The 18,764-nt window shown below is 41.4% G+C and overlaps 1 protein-coding gene across 3 annotated transcripts in view; it reads right to left on the bottom strand.

Annotated features, from left to right (window-relative positions):
• Positions 1-1,391: 1,391 nt before the first annotated feature.
• The window catches only part of KCNMB2 (potassium calcium-activated channel subfamily M regulatory beta subunit 2), a 765,065-nt gene continuing 747,692 nt past the window's right edge, over positions 1,392-18,764 (bottom strand). For 2 of the 3 annotated variants that reach the window (XM_082252378.1, XM_082252379.1), the window contains one exon: positions 1,393-2,048. In XM_082252378.1, coding sequence (XP_082108504.1) covers positions 1,764-2,048 — 285 coding nt within the window. In that variant the 3' untranslated portion in view covers positions 1,393-1,763. Of the gene's footprint in view, positions 2,049-18,764 lie in introns of all 3 variants that reach the window. The other variant, XM_082252380.1, reaches the window with a different exon arrangement.

Below are 18,764 nucleotides of genomic sequence, written 5' to 3'. Positions count from 1 at the left end.
TGTAGTCTTGACCCTTCTGACAAAGTCATTTGGAAGCCCTGTAAATCAATCAAAATAGTATAACAAATATAAATTTACTAAACGGTGAAAATAAATAAAAGTCCTTTTTCCAACAAATACCAAAGGGTTTTCTTACAACAAAATCACCCTCAAAATTCCTGCTTGAAAGACAAGATTACGTGAGGATTTAAGGGGAAAATATCCCTAAATATGCAAAAAATGCATAAAAAAAAAGAATCACAATAATATATTTTTAGGCTGAATGATATTACTATAATATTTCACATATAAATATTTGTACTTATTGTCTGTAGCTACAGGTAACCTGTACACTATTTATATCTTAGAATATGTAGCCTATTTTTATTAATGAACAAGTGAAAATTATACATTTGTGCTGTATACTGTATATTCTCAACTGTAGGTGCAAAAGTGCTGGAAATGATAGAGAACAAATACGATATACTGAGAAAAAGCCCTAAAAATGACACGCATTGTCTTATTAGAAACCACTTTCATCTACATACATTATGAATATTTTGAAAAAGTGATATCATTAGCTTACGGTAAAATATATTTTTCTTGTGATCTAATACCAACCATAAATGTAACCCAAGTGAAGGAAAATCTTCCCAAAGGTTTCATAGACTGCAGTAAAGATTTGACAGATGTTCTAACCCTTCTCGACTCTATTAATATACTTCAAAAGTGAACTCCAGTCAGCTTACAAATGAAAAATCACACTCAGGTATATAACGTAGCTAATATTTGTTCAGTCTAGGGGGATTTAATACAGAATAATACTTCTTCCTAGGTCTCATAACAGCTAGGATTATAATTTGCTCTTGTTTCACCTCAGGAATATAGCCAGGCTCGTGACATCATCACATACAATGCAGGACCAGCAGTGGATGCTGGTCAAGTATTCTATGTGTTGTTTTTGGGTGTGGGGTTGTCGGAACATGACCAGAGAATAGGTGTGGCTTTTTGGGGCTGGTCTCATAATTTATGGGAAGGCCTACAGGTTCAAATATTAGGGTAAGTAATTCCTTATATTACATGCTCCTTAGACTTAACAAACATTGGATTTTTAATATATGTGGAAAAGGTAGCACCCCACAAGTGATTATTTTGGAAGGTGATTGAAGTTCAGCTTTAAGCATTTTCTCACAAATATTTCATTTATACATTTTTTACTGGAGATTCAATTTGCAGTCATTTTTAAATCAATATTTACTAAGATCGAGTTAATGAATAATATTGTTTAAAGATTACCTATTTCGACAACAATAAATTGCCAAGTCTACAATCTACCTTTTTATCTACCCAACATTCATTCCTTTAAAAATAGGGTTTGAAAATTTTAAGCCAATGAATGAAAAGTTTCGATTTAATACTAATTGTAGCATAAAAATGCCCAGGCTGAAACAAAAATAAAAAATCAAAACCACAAAATGTATTTGTTTTTTTTAGGATGTTATAAGACTTTTATAAACTCAAAATTTCAAGATAATTTCCCCTTAAATGAGCCCTGTTTTGACTGTAAATAAAAGACCGAAGAACACAAAATAATTACCACAGTTTCTTTCTCCAAATATGACATCTTGTTTGCATAAAGAACAGATTTTGCATTATTGCTCTACTTATAAGAATAGATTAAGGAACTTATAAACAGACTGGCACATTACAAACTTAAGGTTCTTTGGTGAAGAATGAAAATAAAAGTAACAGTATTCTGTTGTAAAGTAACTCCAGAACTGGTTTTATCTGTTGACCCTTTGGATTCTTTCACATAGAAGGGAGAGGTACTGTGTGAGCTTCACCATGGCGACAATGGCGATACCTCCAATCATCATACATGTCGGCCAAAATAATGAATGAAATAATACATTGGAGCTGTAAAGTTTGGTTAAAATGACATTCTTTTGATTTCCTTCTGGATCATAAAAACATGAAAATTTTTGATGTTTCCGAAAGTTCTCCATGATGATATTAACAAGTGACATTGAGTCTTCATAATTTTTTCCACATTGTGGTATGTATGAACACTAGAATAAGAAAAAAAAAGACATATTAAGACATACACCAAATGGCTCATTCATATTATGCATTGTGCACCCATGTTAACATGCACGTTTTCATGCCTTGAAGTGCACTGTTAGGGCATCCTATTCATTTTGACCTCAAATGGACATGCACCATTTTGTTTCAATGTTGTGGACCACAATGTGCAAGTAGGCCATATCTGTGCTTTGAAGTTTGCTAAAACGACTGTGTCAATGTGTGCTGGCTAGGTGCATTGGGGTGTCATTTAAAATTAATTTCACTGCAATGTACCACACTTAGTTTTGTGGAATGAAATACATTTTACAGTATGTCACTAAAATGTAATACTCTGAATGGATCTTTATTCAGTTATACAAATTCATACACAAACAGGGACAGGGGAATGGAAACTAATTAGGTAATCTTAAACGTTTTAATTTTTTTTCTGTAAGAACAGAAATATTCTGCAAAATATATTTGCCACATGCAATAATTAAAAGGAATCACAATGTTTAAGATATTATTTGGCATCTCATTTAGGCTGTCCCTTGAAGAAACATATTTTAGAAGATTTCCTAAGAATTCACTACAGGTTCCCCACTAAGCCATGACTATGCTCTTATAAATAATACATTTGATTCTGAAATTACAGTGAAATGAAAAGCACTTTAACTATTCACCATTGCTAAGTTCTCACTAATAAAATGGATTATTGTACCCCATCTTGGATGAGAAAAGAGAGATGAACCGGTTTCAAAGCCATTAAATACTGGAAAGATATGTGCTATTTTTTTTTTGAACATTTCTATTTAAACACATTCCTAAACAGGAATGGCCAAATCTCAAGAGCCATGTTGGAAATGCAGAAATGCCACCTATGTTACATTGTACATTATACTTGAAAGTATGTTATTCGGCTCTTAAAGCAAATCTTTTACATAAAAAAAATAGTAATAAAAGAAAGTCATAATTCTTACCTGTTCTCATATGACATACTTCTGAGAGTGTCAGATACCTGATCCTCCACTATGTGCTGTGGGTTCACCTATTAACTGTTAAATCAATGTTGTCCCTTGTAATGATACAGTGCTACAGCTTGCAGCAGCGGACCAGGCATCCAACACTTCTTTTTTTGAAAAATAATTTTTTTATTGATTTATAAAAAACATACAAGACAAAAAACAAAAAAACACTACAATTTGCACCGCAGGTGCAACAAAAACAAGTGATTTATCAACTAAAACATCCCCACCAACCCAACCCCCTCCCCCCAACCCCAGTGCAATACCCACAAAAGTACATTACATACAACCATATGTAAAAAACCATCCAGGACAATTCCAAAATGGCAGTGCCACCCCCATATTGGCCCCCATCTATATCATCATGTCAACATCCCCTGCCCACTCCTGATTACCATCTTTCTGCTTGACATCATTTTTAAAAACATCAGGGTACCTCCACATCACCCCTCCAAGGTGACCCCCACCCTCACCCATGGTGGATCACTACCACCTCAGATAAGAGTAGATGGGCTCACAGTCCAACACTGACATATCTTTTGAAACTTCTTATAGCATCTCCTGTTCAAGTATGTTGCCTTTTTGAATGGTAATACCTTGTTTATAAGTGTCTTCCAGTACACCAATGAAGGCATTTCCGCCTTCCTCCAATGCAGAAGGATTGCCTTGAGCACATAGAACAAAGTAACAGATAACAAAAACCTTTGTGCCCGGAGAGGTGCCAGCTCCTTCACTAAACCAAGTAAACACACTGTCAAGGTTAAGCGCACCCCCAAGGCTGCAATATTCTCAAGAGTCCCAATCACCCCCCCCCCTCGCCAGAACTGCTGTATGAATGGGCATTGCCAGAATACATGCTCAAAGTCCGCCGGAGAATGCCAACACCACCAACAATCCGCAGAACATACCGGCAATCCTGACTGGTGTGTAGTGCATCTGATGAAGAAACTTATATTTTATAATGTGGTCCCTGGAAGACACTAAACATTTAAAAGTGTAATCCCACATATCGTCCCAATCCTCACTCTGAAACTCAGGTATCATAGACATCCATCCACTGCTCCTTACTAGGGATGAGCTTCGAACATCAGGCGTTCGTGTGTTCACTGAATAGACAAACAAATTGGGCCGTTTGCGGGAAAATTGCCCCTGCCGCCACACGTGAAAAAAAGAAAAAAAAAAAAGCTTCCGCCATTTCAGAGGCCTCTGGAGTAATCAGCTGCGGGAGCTGTGACAGCCCTTTTATAGGAAAGGGGCGGGGACACCACTCGGTGGCACCGCCACTTATGACATGACATCAGTAATTTATTCACTACACCTGAGCAGTGCATTATGGGGTACTCGTGATGTCAGATTCATAAAAAAAGAGCTGTCAAACTCAAACAGCTCATTACGCGGGAAGCGTCTGAAGAGGCAAGAGCTTCTTTTTTTTCCCTATTTTTCGGGTGCGGCGGGCGACGTGATTGATGATGGATTTACATCATGGGTCACTATTTTTTATTTATTTATTTATTTTTTTAAATAAAGGACTTGTCAAAAACTGGCTTTTGTCTTTATTTTTTTTTGTACGCTTTTTTGGTGAATGGGTAGGGATACGATGTACCTGCTATCCATTCACATGAGGGGGAGGGATCTGGGGGCCCCCTTGTAAAGGGGGCTTCCAGATTGAGATAAGCCCCCCGACCAAAGCCCAGGGTTGGTGGGAAGAGACCCTTGTCCCCATCAACATGGGGACAAGGTGCTTTGGGAGGCACCCCAAAGCACCCTCCCCATGTCGAGGGCAAGTGGCCTGGTATGGTTCAGGAAGGGGGGTCGCTCACTCGTCCCCCACCTTATCCTGTCCATCCAGGCTGCTTGCTTGGATAAGGGTCTGGTATGGATTGTGGGGGGGACCCCACGCTGTTTTCTTTTTTTGGGTGGGGTACCCCTTAAAATCCATACCAGTCCCTAACTGGGGGGACCCCACGCCGTTTTTTTCATGTTTTTTTACAATACATTACAGCTGCAAGCAAGTTTAAATGACATTTTTTCCTTTAGAAATGTCAGTATTGCTGCAGCAGGCTACATACATTGCACAAATGTGCCACTTTACAGGCACATTAAGGGGACCCCCAAGCACAATATTTAAAGGAATTTTTTTATTTTTATTGTTTCACTTTAGGCATCGTTAACCTCCCTGGCGGTATTCCTGAGTGTGGCTCGGGGTGGAATTTCAGTTCCATTAGCGGTAACCCCGAGCCACACTTGGGGTACCTCCAGGGAGCATCCTGAAAGAAAGGGTACTTACCTTGTCCCCGGGATCCCGCGATGTATTCCTGCAGCATACGGTGGCCGGATCTTCCGCCTGATGCTGTGAGCCTCGACTTCCGTCTCCTGCGAGCGTCACATCGCAGGGGGGGTGGAACCGGCGGCAAATTCAAAAAGTTAAAAACACAAACACACTGATATATTGTAATCATATTGAATTACATTACTAAAATAAAATAAATTGACCTTAGGTTGCCCCCCAGTGCTTTCTCCAGTGCCCTTCCTGCATTTTTCCTGTACTTTGTGTCTGGAAACTGTAGGGCGTCCATGGCATCAAAAAAGCTCACCGCCACCTCAAAAGTGATATATGACCTGCTGGAAAACAGTGACAGTGATTCGTGGGGAAGTTCGTCATCAGACACAGAAAGTGATTTCTGCGATGATCCTGCGACTGTGCCCAGCGATGTGCTCGATTGACTGTGGTATGGAGCACGTAGTGCCCCCAAGGTTCCCGTTTACTGGAGCACCTGGTATCAAAGTGGATGTTGAGGATGACAACCCCTTGGCATACCTCCAACTCTTTTTGACTGATGAGGTTATTGAAAAGATTGTTACGGAAACAAATCGGTACCAGGAGCAACAAGCTGCTGCGCATCGGAGGTTTTCAAGGAGCAGAATGTGGTAATCAGTGACCAAAGAGGACATATGGAAGTTTCTCGGCCTAATTATTCTGCAGGGAGTGGTGGGAAAACCCCTGCAGAAGTGGTATTGGACCACTGAACAAATTACTAGCCAGTCAAAGAGAGCCCGATTTGGAATAAAATCATTCATGCTATGTGAATCCAGCAGTGGTTACATATGGAATTCAGTCCTATGCACCGGAAAAGGAACCAAGTTCAACAAAAGATTCGGCAGTTATGGAATGGCAACCGCTTCGGTTCTTACGTTGATTGAGCCATTGCTGAATCAGGGGTACTGTGTAACCACAGACAATTTTTATACATCTCCAGAACTGTATGAGTTCCTTCTTCACAACAAGACGGATGCATATGGGACCGCTAGGGCTAACCAGCGTGACATTCCGCCAACCTTTGCCAATAAAAAGCTCAAGGCAAGAGAAATAGTTGCCTGGCAGAAAGGCAAAATGATGGCACTGAGATGGCGTGACAAAAAAGATGTGTGCCTAATAAGTACCATTCACCTCTACTGTCATGGTACACACAAAAGCTGGAAAAGACGTAATGAAACCACAACTGGTGATGGATTACAATAACACCATGGGAGGTGTGGACAGAGCTGACCAGGCCATGACTTTTTATCTGGCAATGCGGAAACAACAAAAAAAATATTACAAAAAAATATTCAGGCATCTTCTTGAACAATGTTTTTGGAACGCATTCATTCTACTAAAAAAAAAGAGTGACAGGCCTGTGGTTCATGCGGACTTTGTTTGTAAAGTTGCCGAACTTATGTTTCTCAGGCACCAAACACCAACGGCTGTAAATGGATCCAGACGTCGTGCTGCTGGTGTTGTGAACCCCGAACGCCTGACTGGTCATCACTTTATGGACCACATTCCATCAACGGAAAAGAAGTCTGCACCCACAAGGATGTGTGTGGTTTGCTGCTCTAAACATGACGACACTGGAAGGAAAATCCGTAAAGAAATGCGGTACTATTGTCCTGATTGTGACGTCTGACTTTGTGCTGTACCCTGTTTTAACATTTTCCATATGCGGGACGTTTACTGAAGCAATATGACTACTAATATTGCATCCTTGTTTGGCCAAAAAAAATGTCAGTGTTTTTGATTATGTTATTTACTACAAATTATTGAATAAAAAGTATTATTATTATTATATTATTGGTTGTTATTATTTATAGTTATTTATTATATTATAATTTATGATTTTGTGTTTGAAACGTTATCTTACCCGAGATGTTATAAAGAAGAACGCACAGTAAAAAAAAAAAAATCATATGTAAATAGTTGGTTTGGGCTGCTTGTCCTTAAGAATTACGTGCAAAATAATGGTACCGCTTTCAGCACCTAAAATCTGATATAATCATACCGTCAGGGAGGTTAAAATCACTGCTCCTGTAAAAACTATTGTTTTTTAAAAAATGTTTGCATTGGTACATATCCCCCAGGGCAGTACCGAGGCCTCCCCCATACACATTTTTTGGACAATAACTTGCATTTAAGCCTTCAAAATTAGCACTTTTTATTTTTCATGTTCGATTCCTATAGACTTTAATGAAGTTTGCATGTTCTAACAAACTTTTCCCCTGTTCGCGGTGTTCTGGTGCAAACCGAACTAGGGGAGTGTTCGGCTCATCACGACGCCTTACATTTGTTGACTTTGTATGTGTTGTGAATAATTCCTTATATACTGTAGACAGCTTCTTAGGAAGTTGTTCCGAAGCCAACAGCTGCTCCAATTCGGAGGATTGGATTTGCAATGAGGTGCCACCAAATTGGGATAGGAAGGAGTGGCGGCAGCTGTAGGTAACGGAAAAAGTACCAATTATGTAATTGGAATTTGGACTTAGCTTATCAGAGGTAAGCAACTGCCCTCCTCCCGCAATGTCTTTTAGCTGTCTACTTCCTCTCTTTGCCCAGACACCAGGATCTGGTATAGTAGCAAAATGGGGCAGACTGTGGTTGAACCAAATCGGTATGGCTTGAGAGTGCCCACTACCCTCTGGTTTCATGATGTTCTGTACCCTGTCCCACGCCTTAATTGTGACCTTCGTGGAGCCTGTCAGCGCTCGATTGCTCTGGGTGTTCTCGAAAAAGTAGATGATACATCTCCATCATCCCTGATCAACCATCTGCGAGCATATATCATCTAACTTGCCAAAAAATACTTCGTATTTCCAATCTAGGGTGTGAGGAGGACCACAAAAAGGAGCTAAACAAACCCTCAATCCTTTTAAAATATGAGCTAGGGATCCACACTGGCCACATTCATAGAAAGTACAATATAATGGGTAGAAGATTCATTTTGTGAAAAAAATATACACAAAGTATATACCACGCGCCAGAGATGGGGTTCCAGGTGGATATATAAATAAATAAATAAGATAAAATACTATTAAATGGAAATAAAAGCAGCTGCTGTATAAAAAAGGATATAGTGTAAAAAATGGACTTTAAAAGAAAGGCCACATACAGCGCTTGCTAGCTGTAATTTAAATAAATTATATATATGGAGATTCCCAATAATGATAAACCAATTGCATGAATGACTCAATAAAATGATTTAATAATCCAATTCTTTCATTCATTTGGGAGAAGTGATAGACACCGTAGTTAATCAAGTCACAGCATTTGCACCTTCCTATTGTGAAGAACCACTCTCACTAGGACTATAATTTTTGAGCACAAAGTCCCTACCCTATATTGGACTGTTCTATTCTTTTGAATTGTATTATTACGTATACCACAGAATGCAATTATTCATTGTTTTATATATATATTAATTTATGTCCCAGCCACTCATGCACAAAGGGATATAATTTGAGCACAAATCACCTTTCACTTATTATTGATTTTACTGTGGAATTCATATTTTATTAATTCATTTTATTGAGTCATTCATGCAATTGGTTTATCATTATTGGGAATCTCCGTATATATAATTTATTTAAATTACAGCTAGCAAGCGCTGTATGTGGCCTTTCTTTTAAAGTCCATTTCTTACACTAGCAGCTTCAATTTAATTAAGTAATGACAGGGGTAAATGTTTCCAAGCCTCCAAACTTCTCTTAAATGCTGGAATTAAGGGATGAAGGTTTAGGGCTCGAAAATCCAACACCTTGGATGAGATTACAACCCCAAGGTATTTGATTTGGTCTACCCAAGGAATGGGCACATCAGGGGCCACAAGCACCCTAGCTCCACTGTCAATAGGCAAGTATTGGTGATTATTTAGAAAAAATCTCAAAGACCACCTGCAGGAATACTAGAAGGTGATCTGCATATAAGGCTGTGCATTCCCTGATTCCTCCCACCAACAGGGCCCTTACCGCAGTGGATCTCCGCAGAGCAACCACTATCGGCTCCATCATTAGGGCGAATAAAAAGGGTGAGAGTGGGCACCCTTGACGCATCCCCCTCCCTATGGTGAACGGGGCCGAAAGCCCAATTCCTATCTTCAGTGATGGTTTAGGGCACCTATATAATAATGAGAGCCAGGCCAAAAAACAGGCACCAAAGCCCATATGACCCAACACCAGGGTCATATAGCCCCAGTCCACCAAGTCAAAGGCCTTCTCCATGTCCAGAGAGACCACAACTCGAGCCCCCCGCATTCTCATATGTGACTTGCAAATGGGTAAATAACCTTCTAAGGTTGGTATCTGTGGATTGTCTCGGGATGAACCCTGTTTGATCTATATCTACTAGTGCAGTAATGACTTGTGATACTCTGGCAGCCAGAATTTTAGTAAGGATTTTTAAATCCTGATTGAGCAGAGCGATCAGCCTATACGAGGTACAATCTAGTAAATCTTTACCCGGTTTTGGCATCACATGCGCTTCTGATAAGGGATCTGGAAGTACATTATGTTTAATACAGTATTTATACAGAGCCTGTAGGTGTGGTCCCAGGGCCCTGGTATGTGTTCTATACCACTCAGCCGGAAAACCGTCAGGTCCAGCGGGACTTATGTGGGGGGAAAGATCTTATAGCTGATTCAATTTTTTCTAAGGTGAAATCCCTATCCATGCTCTCAACTTCACTCTCCAGAAGAATAGGAATAGGGAGATCCGAGAGTAACCTCTCCAATTCTGCCTCGCTGTACTTGGAAATAGGGGCATAGAGATTTTTATAGTATGTAAGAAAAGTGTCAAAAATAATTTCCGGGTCTGAGGAGAGCTCCCCAGCGGGAGTATGTTTGCATGGAATATTTGTTTGTACCCGCTGATCTGCCACCAGCATGGCAAACAGCTTGCCATCCTTGTTACCCTGCTCAAAAGAATTTCTGCCCTCTGTCATGATGTCTGGGTCAGCTCCGCAAGGTGCAAGGCCAATTGCCTCCTAGCCTCCTATAGCTTAGCATACGTATCAGGGGTGGGAGTAACAGCATGAGCAAGCTCACAGCTCCGCTCCTCCTGCAGCCAACATAAAGTAGTACCATGATCCCGCCTAGCCGCCTTAATAGCTGAAATATAATGTCCTCTCATTTATAAGCCTTGAAGGCATCCCAGACCACCGGAGGAGTCGCCGAGGAGACGTTATACTCCCAATATGAGTTAAATACAGGGGTGACCTGAGACACCACGCTCTCCTCAAGCCAACCAGGGCTCAACCTCCATGCATCCCCCCCCATGCCCGTGAGGGGAATTCCATAATCACTGAGAGAGGGGTATGATCTGAAATTCCTCTGGATAAATATGTCCTAACTACTTGAAGCATTGGAGGATTGGCGAATGCCAGATCAATCCAGGAGGAGGTTCTATGTGTTTTAGACAGATGCGAGAAGCTAACTCCCTCCGGGTGCTTCCATCTCCACAGCTCTGTTAGGGATACTGAATCCGCCCACGCAGAGAGCTCAGAGGATGCAGAGCAGGAAGGGTTAGAGGTGTCCAGCTTAGCATCAAGAATGGCATTAAAGTCCCCAGCCAGAATAAGGGGGAGGTGCATGAATGGAGCCAATTTACCCGCCATCTCATATAACACTTGTACCTGAAATGGCGGAGGAACGTAAACATTCACCAGTACCATTTTGAAAGTAAATAAATCTGCTACCACTGTTATAAAACGGCCCGTAACAATTTGGTGTATAGTGCAGGGAACCATTTTACTAATTAATATCGAGACAATCCTGGCATAAGTTGAATAAGAAGCATGCAGCACCTTTTTCAACCAAGGGCAATGGAGGGCCAAGGCCCTTCCACCATCCACATGCGTCTCCTGGAAGAATATCACATGAGGCCTAATAGGTTTTTTATATATTGGAACACTTGAGCCCTTTTAAATTTGTCATTTAACCCCCTGACATTCCAGGAGACTAGCTGCAGATTATTAACCGACATGATAAAGCAAATATAAATATAAGCATTAACACAGGAGATGATTCAAATCTTGAGACTCCACAGGAGAGTCACCCTATGTGTATAATCCAAGATTGAAAAAGAAAGGTAGGAAGGGTATTGCACTGAGAGTTCAAGAACAGTCCATAAAAACAAAAGTTCCCTGCTGTTGTGTAGCAACAAACTAGCTATGTGGCAAACTATGCACACAGCCTGATCCCTGAACCAAACCATAAAAAGGAAGCGTAACCATGCCTAAGACAGTGAGATTCCTAAACTGTTTAACTAGAAGGGCTGTGCTCCAGGAATTCCATGTGTCTTGTGAACATTGATCCCAATACAGGAGTTAAAAGAATACAGTCCTCAGTGTGTGACATAATGAGTCTGTGCATCCCTTCCCAGAAAATCCCAGCCCTCATAAGATGAACGAATGTCTGTCCCACAGCGAATATCCAAACACAGAAAGTATTTGCCTCTTGCAAAATATGTGTTCACGGTGGAAGCAATTCGTCCGAAAGAAAGTCATCCTAAACATAAAAAATGAATGAACCCTTCTGAACAATTAGAAAGCTCCTGCAGATAGCATCCCGAGGGGCTCATATAAGCAGCCCCTAGATGGTACATACTCACAGGGTGTCCAGCCAATCACTAACTTCTAGCGGGGTATCGAAGAACTTGAACACCCCACGATAAGGGACCTGAAGCCTGCTCAGACAAAGCATACTGTAACCAATGTTTTTCTCCCTCAGGTGGCGTCACACTTCCGTGAAGGACCATCTTCTCGAAATCCAGGAAAAGCATAATCTTGGTGTTTTCATAGGGAAGCTCCTGTCGTTTTCTAGCCTCTGCAAGAATCATGTCCCAGTCCCTGAAGTTCAGGAGTCACACCAGAAAGGGACCCGGAGGGGCTCCGGGAAGACGTGCGCCAGTCGGTATTTGGTGTGCCCTCTCCACGACATAAGTGGGTGGCATCTTGGGCATATCCAGAAGCTTCTTAAAGAAAGCCGTCGAAAATATTGCAGGTTTAGGGCCCTCAGCTCCCTCTGGAAGGCCCACCACACTGACATTGTTGTCCCGCTGGCAGTTTTCAGCATCCTCCACCTTATTAACCAAAGATGCCACCTGCGACTGTAGTTCAGCTAATTGGTGAGATTGGGAGCCCTGCAGATCTTCTACAGCACCTACAGGGTCCTCCGCCTCTGTGAGCCTCCCTCTAAATTTTACCATATCATGTCTAATCAGAGTGCATTCTGAGGCTAGCTGTTCTATACGTAGCATAAGTGCTGTTTTGCACCCTTCTATAGCTGCCAGGATTGGCTTGGTGATGGCCTCCTGATCTCGATCCATTCTTGCAGGTGAGGCAGGGGTAGATGAGATTGGTGACTCACCCGCATTCGCCATGGGTGAGGCAGGGGACCACCTGTTGAGCTGTCCACAGGAAGTAAGATGGCGGTGGCCGGACCAGAGCCCCGTCCCTTAGAAGAGATCTGTGTTTTCAGAGCTTTTACCAGCTTCCCGCGGCCCCTGGAGGACATCATGAGCTGTCCACCAAACTCCTGACCGTTTGGGCAACAAGTGGCAGTGTCTCGGGTGAAGGGATCCAGCTCACCACAGGAGGAAGTAATGGATGTCTCGGAGCTCACAGCCTATACGACCTTCCTGCTCACATCCCAGTCATGCCCCCCATCCAACATTTCTTGAAGTGTGTTTATTACTATAGATTCTTTAGTCTGTGTAGCTGCTTAGTAGATAGAAAGTCTGAGAAACGAGTGACGGATGGGCAAGTATTATATCTCTTCTCTGTATAAATACATAAATGGTCCATATAGTGAACTTGGTGCAAATTTTTGAATTAAAAGGTCATTGCAAATGACAGGGGAGCACGCTTTGTGTGTAGAGGAATAGAGGTTTACATTCCACATATGGAAAGGCTTTTTCACAAAAAAAAATTACTTCTTACAGACATTTTCGTATGAATGACTGAACTTTAGCCCATTTTTCCTTGTTTGGTGGGCACCATGCATCATATATAGAGGTGGTTCTACCCTTTCTATATACTGTATGACAGCTTCCTACTGTAACTGTTTCCTAGGAACCACTGATGTCACAAGGAATCCCGGTCTCTTTTAAGCAAAGGGTTGGTGATCGCAGTGACATCACTGCCCAAATATGGCCATTGGCCATATTAGTGCAATGGCTTTGACCACGATGATGACATTGACCGTGGCCATATTTGGTCAATGATATCACCACTATTCCCTCCCCTTATAAAGGCTGATGACAGCGTTGTGTACTGTCAGGATCGGACATGTATGCCAACTTTTTTTGTCTTGTGAGTCAATGGTTGTGGGCATTGTGATTGATGATTTACAACAAGGGACATTTTGTGGGGGTTTGGACTTGTCAAACATTTGGGTGTCTTTATTTCTAGGTAACAACTGTTTTTCTGTGAATGAGTAGGGGTACTATGTGCCAGTACTCATTCATATGGGGGGCATTATTATTATTAAAGGGGGCTTCCAGATTCCAAAGAGCCCTCCAGCCACAGACCCCCACAGCCATTGGCCAGGGTTGTGGGGATGAGGCGCTTGTCCTCATCAATATAGGGACAAGATGCTTTGCCAGGGAGGTTCATCCCTGGGAAGGTGGCCCCCCATGTTTAGGGCATGTTCCTAAAATGGTTTGGGGAGGTGCTTGCTTACCCCCTTCCTTTGCATGCTGCTTGGATTAAAGATCGAGTATGATTTCCTAGGGGACCTCACACATTTTTTTTTTTTTTTATGGTGTACCTCCCTAAAATCCTAACCAGAAATGGTCTTGTATGTATTTTGGGGAGGGGAAGGTATACTCTAGGCAATTCTATATACTCGCTGATGCTGTGGTGGTCTCAGTAAGCCGCAAAAAAACATATAGGGAAGCTCATAGTAGTAGTAGTAGTAGTATGCATAAACGTATTTTAATCAAACATAGTAGTCACTTACATGTTGGAAACAATATTGCCAGCTGGTACATAGAACAGCGTTGGAGCCGGTTTGCGTTCCGGCTGCTTTCCAAAAGGCGGAAGGGACATACGTTTATGCATACTACACTATGAGCTTCCCTATATTTTTTTTGCGGCTTACTGAGACCACAAAAGCATCAACGGGTATATAGAGGATATCCATACAGCCCCTTCCAAACCAGCGGGTCAGATCCCTGGATATACATCCCTAAGATACAAGCCCACATAGGAACATTGGCAATTATAAAGGGACCATTTACCCACGCTAGACCCCAAGGGATCGTCTGGTAAGTGGGCTGAAAACCCGGTGACGGATTCCCCTCCTTTGTCTGCATGTGGACATTTGATCTCACTGAGCACCAAGCACTTTAAAATACCCCATCACTAAAGACTGTGTTGTTGTTTTCTTGCACTTGGCACTTATTTAAAAGGATAACGATCATTTATGTATCCTATCTGTTATTGAAGGCACAGTCACTTTACAGTTTAAGCACTTTTAGATTTATTTATGGTTTATTGATTTTTTAATATGAGAAGGAATAATTTTTATAATTTTTTCTTATAATTGATTATTATTCATTACTTAGTAATTATTTTTTGAGCGCTGTCTCCTATTACTACATATATCACAACCCACTGTTGTTTTTGACTAGCAGCTCAAATCTTTTGTTTTAAAATTTGTTTCACGATTTAATACATAATATTTAATTATATATAATAATATCTTGGCGCGATCACGTGAGTATTTATACTCATATTGTTTCCAGAATCCTATTGTTTACATAACTGCATGGAAGTGGACTTAAATTCTTCTAAAACATTTTGTTTAGTTGAAAAAGATAGTTTACACAAATTACAAAAACATGACATAAAAAATAAAAATGAAAAAAAGATGTTTTTGAACATTAAAATAAAAAGCCATTTACATGTAAACTAGTTTTCCTATACTTGGTTTAATAATGTTGCTGTTGTTTGTTTTGTTTTGTTTTTTTCTTTTCCCTTTTTCCTTTTTTTTTTTTTACAATCTCCTATTTTACACTTAGAGAATAGAAGAGTATTACATTTAAAGAAATCAACCGTTGTGCTTTCCAAATTCTGCCAAGCGTCAGAAAGCTGCTGCCAACCTCATTTCAAATTCCCTCTGCTGCTTTCTTGTTTGGCTAACCACATATCTTTGAACTGGCTGGTTACAGCTTCCTATGTGCACAAAAGCTCATACTTCTCTGTTTAAAGTTGTTCAGCTGAAAAATCTTTTATCTCAAACACCACACATTTTAAAATATCTCTGTTCACCATATTCTATAGAAGATGTGCCAAAATAACCTTCTATTTTCAATTCAACTGAAGACTCTTTAGTGATCTTTGGGCCTCACCTTTTATTTCTCTGCACACTTTCCATGTATTATTGAGCGATACAGAATTCTAGAAACTTTGCACAATGTGTTTTATTGATCAAGGTCATAGAGGTTTCTCTTTTCCCTCAATTTCTCTCCATCTGTCAGCTAATGTGACCCCAGTGCTGAGGAAGAGGGGCAGGGGAGGGTCAAAGAAGGATGCTGTGGAGGCGACAGACACCCTCCTTATAAACTGATGACGTCATTGGTTATTAGGATGCCAGTGTCTAGAAAGTCTGTGAAAACCCGTGGCTTTGTGTAACTAAAAAGCAGGCTTCATACACTTCATCAATTTTTAGGCATTTTACCAAGCCACCCGAAATAAACCTCAAGGCACCCCAGGGTGCCTGGGCTCCCTGGTTGAAAAAGGCTGTTCTAAGCTAAACTCTCTGTTGCTATAGAGTCTGTGAGAAGTTTAGATTTCATAATCTATTTTGTTCTCTTGCTCTTTGCTATCCTAAACCTGTTTTGCAATAATGCTTCAAAATTTGCACCTGTTTAGTAAACTGTAAGTTATGCTTATGCAGCTGATTACCTATTATGTTACATAATCATAACCATGTCTTGTACGGCCAGGGATTTTGGATCCACTATGTTATGCAGCAGTGTGCATGTTAGGTGGCTACATGTCTAAGTCACAGAGTCTAGGGAACACCTGGTCATCGCCTGAGTGCTGGATTTTGCTGCAAAACAGCTTCCAAATTGTGGCCTTCAAGCCCACCTATGCAGGCCAATGTATAGCCCTAGTGTCTAGAGTCTAGGAAAGCACAGGAATGCTGGCCACTCAGAGTGTCTGGAGTCCAAGGGTATCTAGAAGAACTGATGTGTAAGAACTATAGGAAAGCAAGAGTACATACTTCTCTTGCAGCACTGGGGTGCTGAACTCACAGAAAGGCAGGAGTTTAAAGGTTTCTAGGGGGACTGGGGTGCTAGAACTTACCACGGTGGTGCACAGGAATCTCAGTGGATTTTAGGAGTCAGCATACTGAAGACACTACAAACACAAGGGTAACAGAGATGAAAGTATACTGGATGTGACTAGAGTGCACAGGAAACACACTGGAGTATGAATGCTGGATGTGGTTGGATTGAACAGGGAACACACTGAAGCAGAAATACTGGATACAGCATGGATGCACAGGGAACTTGGGGTAACAGAAATGCAAGCTGAAATGCACAGTCACTGGGGCAGAAAGAAGGCTGTAGTGCATCGGGTTGCAGGTACCCAGGGTACAAGCTGGAGTACACTTGGGACACAAAAAGCAGGTTACAATTTGGAGTGCAGTAGAGAAACCGGAGCAAGACTGTACTGAAGTTACAGGAATGCAGGATTCACTGGAGACAGTGGGGTCACATGACAGCTTAGGATAAAAAGAGCCCCTGGAGGTTCAAAGATGCATAGATTGCTGGAACTCAGGGTCACTCATAAACACAGGTTCACTCGGAGGCTTATGATCACATGGAAACTGAGGAAAACTCTGAAACACTGGAACAGTGGCCTGCTGCTAGCAAAATAGCCTATTGCCCAGGCAATGCCTGAGGAAATTATCCCATCTTAAATGGAAAGGTACTGTAGATGGACAAGTGTGGGCTGGAACTGGGTGTGCATCTGAATGAAACAGCAAGCCAAACATGACAACATCTGTAGTTTCCAGTCTTAGAACACATTTGTGGGAAAACAGGTAACAGCAGAGCTTTGAATTTTTGAGCTGTGTGATTAGAAGTACCAGCTTTCTTGCTTTGGGAATACAAGTGAGAAATCAGCAGCAGCTTTGCTGATGATCTGTGACAAACCAGTGATCTACATCACAGTATTGCAAAGTGTAAAAAAAATGATTATGTAACCAACATGAACAATATGTCAGCAAACAAAATGATAATGAAAACATACCTATGCACAAGTCACACTCCAATCTAAACACCAATCTATACCTAAAAATGGCAGACTAACTTCATGCACTGCTTAAAGAAAGTTACTAAGCAATGAGGTATGCTGTTGCTTTCAAACACGTTGTAAACAAAACAGCCAGCCTGCAGAATGCACAGCAGTCCCATGGCCATCAGGTTTCTGCCAAGTTGCAACAATATCTCTAAAAGCAGGATATGTTAAAATAGTAACATCAGGACTAAGTGCCGGTTCACACTATAGCGATGTCAGACATGGCATGTGATTCACACCACAAATCAAATGCGATGTCTGTGTTATGCGAATATAGCCATACAGATTATATGGCTGAATTGGCATCGCATTCGGACCAAAGTCATGCAGGACCCTTTTTTTGGTCCACACCAGAATCGGTTTGCATGGGTGTTCACACCTATGCAATCCCATTCCTATCCGAATTGACAGTTCCCACTGCGATATGCAAACTAATCTGGGGGTGTAACTAACTTTGTATTGATACTCCCAGGGGTTCGCATATGGCAAGGTGAACGGTCTGCAAGTTGGGTGCGGTGCGGGAACCCACAGTGGATGCGCACTGTGTGAATCGGCACTTAAAGTGCCTAAAATAGGATAAGATGCTCAAAACAAACAAAGAAAAGCAAATATCAAGCAAAAGAGGTTGGAGGGTGACAATCACACTCTTGCGTATACAGTAGATAGCATGTCACAAGGCATTCAATTCCAATAGTAAGGAAAACAGAAAAAAGGATAAAAATGAACAATTCCCTGCGAGAGATCCCCTTAGGGCTATCCACATATGCCGGAATAGAAGTGAACACCGGCACTTACCAGCTACTGCTGTGACCCCCAGGAACTCATTTGGTGCTACTAGAAGGATGCAGATGCCACGGACCTGTCATCTTGCTGGGTTTTTTATGCTGTTACCTTACAGCTGTGAGGTAAGAATTAAGCACAGCCAGATTTACCATGGATCATGTGTCCATATCTCATCAGCCACCTATTATCTTTACTTCCTTCCATCCCCTGTATAGTGAGGCTTCCCATTGGATAGAGACTCATTACTGTTAAAATAGAGCTGAGCCTTGTGCGGCTATCCATCAGATAGAGA

The sequence above is a fragment of the Pelophylax lessonae genome (assembly GCF_965119305.1).
Source record: "Pelophylax lessonae genome assembly, chromosome: 3".
NCBI classification, from domain to species: domain Eukaryota; kingdom Metazoa; phylum Chordata; class Amphibia; order Anura; family Ranidae; genus Pelophylax; species Pelophylax lessonae.
This window is presented reverse-complemented; position numbering and strand designations above follow the sequence as displayed.